At 44.9% G+C, this 8,862-nt stretch overlaps 1 protein-coding gene across 1 annotated transcript in view; it reads left to right on the forward strand.

Annotated features, from left to right (window-relative positions):
- Window positions 1–8,862, forward strand: part of csf2rb (colony stimulating factor 2 receptor subunit beta) — a 70,221-nt gene that overhangs the window by 24,020 nt on the left and 37,339 nt on the right. The window contains 2 exon segments of the mRNA XM_072271504.1: window positions 5,256–5,417; window positions 8,853–8,862. The exon segment at window positions 8,853–8,862 is cut by the window's right edge and continues 129 nt beyond it. Coding sequence (XP_072127605.1) covers window positions 5,339–5,417; window positions 8,853–8,862 — 89 coding nt within the window. The 5' untranslated portion in view covers window positions 5,256–5,338.

An 8,862-nucleotide genomic window follows, 5' to 3' on the forward strand; every position in this document is an offset into this window, starting at 1 on the left:
TACACAGACCCTCAGATATAGGAGCAGAATTAGGCCATTCAGCCCATCAAGTCTGTTCCACGGTTCTATCATAGCAAATTTATTATCCCTCTCAACCCCATTCTCCTAGCTTCTCCCTGTAACCTGTAGCACCCTGACTAATCTAGAACCTATCAACTTCTGCTTCAAATATACCCAGTGACTTGGCCTCCACAGCTGTCTGTGGCAATAAATTCCACAGATTCACCATCCTCTGGCTAAAGAAATTCCCCCTCATCTCTGTTCTAAAAGAATATCTCCCTATTCTGAGCCTGTGCTCTCTGATCTTGGACTCCCCCACGAGAGGAAACATCCTCTCCACATCCACTCTATCCAGATCTTTCAATATTCAATAGGTTTCACTGAGATCTCCCCTCATTCTTCTAAACTCCAGTGAGTACAGGCCCAGCACCATCAAATGCCCCTCATACATTAACCCTTTCACTCCCAGGATCATTCTCGTGCACCTTCTCTGGGGCCCTGTCTAAACCCTCTCCCTCACACTCCAGTTGACAAGATTGGTGATGAGTAACACACACAAAATGCTGGAGGAACTCAGCAGATCAGGCAACATCAGCAGAAGGGAGTAAGATGCTTTGGGGCTGAGGCACTTTATAAGGACTGGAAAGAAAGGGGGAAGAAGTCAGAAGAAGAAAGTAGGGGGAGTGGCAGGTGAGGGGGAAGGTGGGTGGGAGTGAGAGGGGGGATGAAGTACGAAGCTGGGAGGTGATTGGTGGAAGGGGTAAAGGATTGGAGGAAAAGGAATCTGATAGAGGAGAGGGCAGTGAATCATGGGAGAAAGAGAAGGAGGAGTCACTCCAGAAGGAGAAGAGAGGGGGCAAGAGGGGAGCCAGATTGGGAAAAAGGGAGAAAGGGGAAGGGGGGTAAATGACCAGAAGATAGAGAAATGATATTTATGCCATCAGGTTAGAAGCTACCCAGACAGAATGTGAGGTGCTGCTCCTCCAACCTGAGAGATATCTCATTATGATCACAAAGGAGGCCATGGATCAACCTGTGGGAATTGGAATGGGGAGTGGAATTAAGCTGGCTGGCCACCAGGAAATCCCACCTTTAGTGTAAGGCAGAACAAAGTCATATGATTGTGAATTTCAGGTCTAGATCTTTATCATATAAAGGTATCGAATGACAGATTAGGTTTAAGAGCAAAATAGCCGAAATTGCTTTGAAGTAAAAAAAGGGATCTAGTGCTTTCCAGTGTATATGATGAATAAACTCTTGGGCTTCCAGCAGTTCAGGTATCAATTACAACCGACATTTTGATGACAAACTCTTAACATTTTCTTCAAGAATGATGTGCCTGGCATGTCTAGTCCTGTAATCGATTCCTCCTGACTGGTTAGCCCTCGTCCAATCAGGTTTCCGCTGTCCCAATTTGTTTACAATCAAATGTGAGGAGGATGTTATGAGAATGCAGGGTGACTTGGACAGGCTGGGTGAGTGGGCAGATGCATGGCAGATGCAGTTTAATGTGGATAAATGTGAGGTTATCCACTTTGGTGGTAAGAACAGGAAGGCAGATTATTATCTAAATGGAGTCAAGTTAAGAAAAGAGTAAGTACAACAAGATCTAGGTGTTCTTGTACATCAGTCACTGAAAGCAAGCTTGCAAGTACAGCAGGCAGTGAAGAAAGCTAATGGCATGCTGGCCTTCATAACAAGGGGAATTGAGTATAAGAGCAAAGAGGTCCTTCTGCAGTTGTACAGGGCCCTGGTGAGACCACACCTGGAGTACTGTGTGCAGTTTTGGTCTCCAAATTTGAGGAAGGACGTTCTTGCTATTGAGAGAGTGCAGCGTAGGTTCACAAGGTTATTTCCCGGGATGGCAGGACTGTCATATGTCGAAAGATTGGAGCGACTGGGCTTGTATACTCTGGAATTTAGAAGGCTGAGAGGGGATCTTATTGAAACATATAAGATTATTAAGGGATTGGACACGCTGGAGGCAGGAAGCATGTTCCCGCTGATGGGTGAGTCCAGAACCAGAGGCCACAGTTTAAGAATAAGGGGTAGGCCATTTAGAACGGAGTTGATGAAAAACTTTTTCACCCAGAGAGTGGTGGATATATGGAATGCTCTGCCCCAGAAGGCTGTGGAGGCCAAGTCTCTGGATGCTTTCAAGAAAGAGATGGATAGAGCTCTTAAAGATAGCGGAATCAAAGGTTATGGGGATAAGGCAGGAAATGGATACTGATTGTGGATGATCAGCCATGATCACAGTGAATGGCGGTGCTGGCTCGAAGGGCCGAATGGCCTACTCCTGCACCTATTGTCTATTGTCAAATTCCAATTCTTAATTAGAGTGAGACCTTTTGTCTTGTTAAAATTCTTTTCCTCCAGTTTTATTTGAACGGCTTCCTTTACTAGGCAGTCCCAAAAGCCATTTGTGTGACACAGTAGTTCTGTGCTGTTGAAGTTAATCCTATAGCCATCACGAACGCAGTGTCCTGCTACAGCCAATTTCTCGGGGTGACACAAACTGATAGATCTTCTGTGCTCCTTGATGCAGGTTTCCACTGTCTCCCCCCTCTGGCCGATATACACTGCTCCGCATTCACAGGGAATCCTATAAATGCCAGTCCACCTAAGTCCCAGGAAACCTTTGACTCTAGTCTCAGCTCGTGGGCAGAGATGACCTGGGACTACACTACGATGGCACCCAGCCATTGTCCGGAGACCGACGATGAGAGAAAGGATAGGTACTACTTCTGGCCCAGAGGATAAGGCCACGGAATCTTTGATTCAAAGATTCAAAGTACATTTATTATCAAAATACGTGTGCAGTATAAAACCCCGAGATTCATCTTCCCACAGACAGCCATGAAACAGTGAAACACCGTGGGACCTGTTCAAAGAAAACATCGTACATCCAATGTGCAAAAAAGTGAACAAATCGTGCAAATGGGCAAAAAAAACGAGTGAGAAAACACACAGGATTTACAACATCAAACCACAGAGTCCTTGAAACAGTCTGGGAGTGTTCAGTCTTTTTGTTTCAGTTCAATTGAGTTCAATTTAGCATTGTGTCTTTTGTATGTATATAAAATCTGAAAGGAATGTACGGTATATACACTGTAAAGATATATGATCAGTGTATAGATACAGTACTGTGCAAATAACTTGGGCACCCTAGCTATATATATATATGTGTGTGTGTGTGTGGTGTGTGTGCGTGTGCGTGTGTGTGTGTGTGTGCATGTGTGTGTGCGTGTGCGTGTGTGCGTGCGTGTGTGTGTGTGTGTGTGTGTGTGTGTGTGCGTGTGTGCGTGTGTGTGTGCGTGTGCGTGTGCGTGTGTGTGTGTGCGTGTGCATGTGTGTGCATGTGCACCTAAGACTTTTGCACAGTACTGCTTAATCTATCTTATGTATATATTGTGTTGTTTATCATTTTTTTGTGCTGCATCGGATCCGGAGTAGCAATAATTTTGATCTCCTTTACTCTTGTGTACTGGAAATGCCATTAAACAGTCTTGAATCTTGTAGCAGATGGTTCAAGGATCGAATGGTTAAAGGGGTCAAGCTGAGCGTAACCTGCTTAGAGGTTGTCATGATGCAATTGTTGCCTTTGTGCTTCACCAGTGATAGGAGAGACTTGAAGGGCAGAAGTGCCTGGCCCATTTCCTCAGTCTGTTTCTTGAGTCTGGTTGTAAAGGAACAAGGAGGAAGCTTTACAGTTGTGAAACCGCATCTTATCTTTCTTGTAACTTTACCCACTATCAGGAAACTTACAGCCTCACAGAGATTTTAAGATACTGAAGAAATAGAACCACTGTGACTCTTCAACTCTCTCTCTGTCCGGTTCTCTGCCTTTGCCTGGATATCGTCCCTGCCCACAGAAACTTATCTGCTGCTCAATCTGCTCTCAGAACTATAAATATAACAGCGCCAATTTGAACAATGCCTATTGCTCTCCTGACAGTACAAACACAGCTCTTTGTTTGACAGTTTTCAATATCTTTATTCCGTTGATTGCTGTAATCGCAAGCCCCAGTTTTATCCGCATTCGTATCCAGATAATTCCCCTCTTGTCCACAAGGATAGGAACATACAATATGTAAATAAATGACTATGCAAAGAATGAGTAAGCATACTGAAATATACCCTAGTTGGACATGAGGCCGGGGGTCCACGCTTCCCACAGCAGACTCATATAATGTGTGCACCCTTACACACGCCTAAACACATTCATGTACTGTTGATTCATGTATACACACTCACTCACTCACTCCCTCCCGCTCTCTCATACACACACACGCACACATACACACAGTACACACACACAAGTACACACACACACACACACACATGTACACACATGTGTACACACGTACACACACACGTACACACACATGTACACACACACACACACATACACAGACCTCTTTCTCCTTCGGTCTTTTCACCTTTACTTCATCTCTGTCTCTCTCTCTCTGTCTCTCTCTCTCACACACTCACTCTCCCATGCCCTGTCTCTCCCTCAGATACACACTGTCATATTCCCACTCTCTCCTTCTTCCCCCTCTCTCTCTCACACATACTCACTTTCACATTCCCCCTCTTACACACTCCCATTTACTCTCTCACACACACTCCCACATTCCCTCTCTCTGTCTTCCCTTCTCACTCTCTCTCACACACTCACTCTCACATTCTCCCTCTCCCTCTCTCTCTCACACACACACTCACATCTCTCTCCTCCAGTCTTTCTCACTTCTACTCCTACTCCATCTCTGCTGGTCTCTCTCCATTTCTCTGTCTCTCTCCATTTGTCTGCCTCTCTCCATTCCTCTGTCTCTCTCACACACATGCTCATACACAGACTGAAAAGGGAAAACACTGAAAGCACTCAGCCGGGGTCAGGCAGCATCTGTGGAGAGAGAGACATGGTTAATATTTTAGACTGGAAGCCCTTTGTCTCCGTTTCAGGTTGAAAACCTTCATTAGGACATCGACTGCCCATTTCCCTCCACAGATGCTGCCTGACCAGCTGAATTCCTCCAGTATTTTGTGTGTTGCTGTAGATTCTAGCATCCACATGTGTCTCTATGAAGCATTAAGTTTCTCCCTCCACAGATGCTGCCTAACCTGATGAGTGTTTCCAGCGTTTTCCCTTTGTTATTTCAGATTTCCACTGTTTGCTATCTTTTGAGTCACAGTTATATAGAATCACTCAGTTTGTTGTTGAGCTAATGGAACTTTCTGCTCTTTGCCGCCAGTGACACAGGAGGTGTGGGAGAGACGAAGCTTTGGTTCCCTCAGAAGAAACATTAGAGAAAAGGAAGTAACAAGGATTTTCAAGATGTTCGATAGAGGACGACCCATCTTTGTGTGGACACTTTTCTCACTGGTCTTCGTCCTTGGCCAAAAGGTGACCGAGGGTAAGCAACTCCTCTCCTTTCATGGATATCTCCAAGAATCCACATAGTGTTAACTTGCAGAGCGCACACTTGTCACAGCTCTGCTGGACAGCGTAGTGGAGAGTATAACACTTTACAGTGCCTGCTGTTGTAGCATGAGCAAAGTCACCAGAGAGACACTGAAGCTAGTGGATCCAGGAGTGTTACATTCAACAAAATGAGACACTATCGGAGGAAGAGGCCTCTTTGACCCAATATTACATGACATTTTATATGCTAAGGCTCCAAGGACTATTCTATAGTTACAACGTATCTACAATGCTTCCTTTGAATTACATACAATTTTCACACCTCCTTCTTCACACCTACACTACGGACACCCAAAGTGAATATTAATCAGCATTGTCCAGTTTTCAGTTAACTTATGTCCACAACTCCAAGAAACTATTGTTCGGGGCTACACTTCAAATTTAATCTACAATCCACATCCAGGTCTAAAGGCAGTATTTGCTATATACCCCAATTCCAGAAAATGCCCTAATGCCAGTGATCACAATTCAGTTCTGTAAGGAGTTTGTACGTTCAGCCCGTGAGTACCTGTGCTTCCTCTGGGAGCTCCAGTTTCTTCCCACATCCCAAGATGTATGGGTTAGTAGGTTAATTGTTCACATGGGCGTAATTGGGCACCGCAAGTTCATTGGGCCAAAAGAGCTTGGTACTGTGCTGTATCTCTAAATAAAATAATTTGCATCTGACAAGATGCAGTCGCGAGGTGTCTGCATTCCCAGGTGAGTTTGAAGACGACTGGAGTTGTAATTTCTGAATCAACATCCCTCAAACAGCATTCCATTGTGTGTGTGGGATCTTGCTTGGCTACTGCAGAGTCAAAGTTCAAAGTTCGAAGTAAATTTTATTATCAAAGTACATATAGATCACCATATACAACCCTGAGATTCATTTTCCTGTGGGCATACTTAGCAAGACTATAGAATAACAGGATCAATGAAAGATCAACCAGAGTGCAGAAGACAACAAAGTGTGTAAATGCAAGTGTAAATAAATAACAAGAACATGAGATAATGAGATAAAGAGCCCTTAAAGTGAGATCACTGGTTGTGGGAACATTTCAATGATGGGGCAAGTGAGTGTAGTTATTCCCTTTTGTTCAACAGCCTGATGGTTAAGGGATAATAACTGTTCTTGAACCTGGTGGTGTGAGTCCTGAGGCTCTTGTACCTTCTACGTGATGGCAGCAGCGAGAAGAGAGCATGGCCTGTGTGATGTGGTCCCTAATGATGTATGCTGCTTTCCTACAATAGTGTTTCATGTAGATGTGTTCAATGGTTGGGTGGGTTTTACCCATGACGTACTGGGATGAATCTACTACCTTTTATAGGATTCTCCATTCAAAGGCATTGCTGTTTCCAGACCAGGCCGTAATGCAGCCAGTCAATACACTTTCCACTGCACATCTATAGAAGTTTGTCAAAGTTTTAGATGACATACCAAATCTCCACAGACTCCTAAGGAAGTAAGGGTGACATGACAATATGATGACACCGTCTACACTTTAGAACCCTGTCACTGTTTTTTTTCAGGTATCTGATTGTGCTGTACAAATTCAGGTCCTCCTCAGGAAGATCAGGCCAGTGCAGAGCTCCCTGTCTTGGTGATGCTTTGAACTGGCATCAGGCCGGAGGCTGCCCAGTGTTGCTTATAGAGGAGGCCATGGATCAACCTGTTGGAAGGGGAATGGGAATGGAAATTAAAAAGTTTGGCCATCGGGAAATCCCTTTTGACTACCATTATTGAATACAGTATATTGACCAACTGATACTAAAAATGTAAAGACTTTTACAGTCTGTTGTTCCCTTTTGTATATAAATTTTGTTGTAAGTTAAGTTTATTTTTGAAATCAGAATCTACAGTGTCTCCCATTAGGGGGTTTACACTGTCCTCAGTGGAACAGAGGCAAGGTGAGACTGTCCAAAGCATAGCTGAAAATGAGCTTCCAAACTAAATTACTTTCCCTTTAAATCATCTAATCAGACAAGAAAGGCAAGCAAATATTCAGAAATGGTGGAGGGGGTGTGGAAGGTACTCTCTTTGAAACCTTTCGACTATTGAAAGGAACACACACAAAATGCTGCAGGGACTTAGTAGGTCAGGCAGCATCGGTTGTCCCCAGATTCCAGAATCTTTTCTCTTGGAGTATTGTGAGCAGTTTTGGCTCCTTATCTAAGAAAGAATGTGCTGGCATTGGAAAGGATCCAGAGGAGGTTCACAAGAATGATCCCCGGAATGGAAGGGTTAATGTACGAGGGGTATTTGATAGCTCTGGGCCTGTACTCACTGCAGTTTAGAAGAATGAGGCAGGATCTCATTGAAACCTATTGAATGGTGAAAGGCCTTGACAGAGTGGATGTGGAGAGAATGTTTCCTATAGTGGGGGAGTCTAGGACCAGAGAGCACAGATAGAGTGGATGTGGAGAGAATGTTTCCTATAGTGGGGGAGTCTAGGACCAGAGGGCACAGGTAGAGTGGATGTGGAGAGAATGTCAGAGGGCACAGGTAGAGTGGATGTGGAGAGGACGTTTCCTATAGTGGGGGAGTCTAGGATCAGAGGGCACAGGTAGAGTGGATGTGGAGAGGACGTTTCCTATAGTGGGGGAGTCTAGGATCAGAGGGCACAGGTAGAGTGGATGTGGAGAGGACGTTTCCTATAGTGGGGGAGTCTAGGACCAGAGGGCACAGGTAGAGTGGATGTGGAGAGGACGTTTCCTATAGTGGGGGAGTCTAGGACCAGAGGGCACAGGTAGAGTGGATGTGGAGAGGACGTTTCCTATAGTGGGGGAGTCTAGGACCAGAGAGCACAGATAGAGTGGATGTGGAGAGGACGTTTCCTATAGTGGGGGAGTCTAGGACCAGAGGGCACAGATAGAGTGGGTGTGGAGAGGATGTTTCCTATAGTGGGGGAGTCTAGGACCAGAGGGCACAGATAGAATGGATGTGGAGAGGATGTTTCCTATAGTGGGGGTGTCTAGGACCAGAGCGGACAGATAGAGTGGATGTGGAGAGGATGTTTCCTGTCGTGGGGGTGTCTAGGACCAGAGGGGACAGCCTTAGAAAAGGAGACATCACTTTAGGTCGGAGATGAGGAGAAATTTCTTTAGCCAGAGGGTGGTGATTCTGTGCTGTTCATTGTCACAGATAGCTGTGAAGGATGAGTCATTGGGTACATTCAAAGTGGTTGATAGGTTCTTGATTAGAAAGGGTGTCAAAGGTTATGGAGAGGAGGCAGGAGAATGGGTTTGAGAGGGGAAAATAAATCAGCCATGATCGAATAGTAGAGCAGGTTCGATGGTCCAAATGGATTCATTCTGCTCCTATGTCTTATGGCATTTGAAGAGTTTTACAGTGCCTATTTTTGATCCCTACTTTTCCCTGTCACCCTAGGACAAAACAT

Source organism: Mobula birostris, chromosome 11 (assembly GCF_030028105.1).
Source record: "Mobula birostris isolate sMobBir1 chromosome 11, sMobBir1.hap1, whole genome shotgun sequence".
NCBI classification, from domain to species: Eukaryota; Metazoa; Chordata; class Chondrichthyes; order Myliobatiformes; family Myliobatidae; genus Mobula; species Mobula birostris.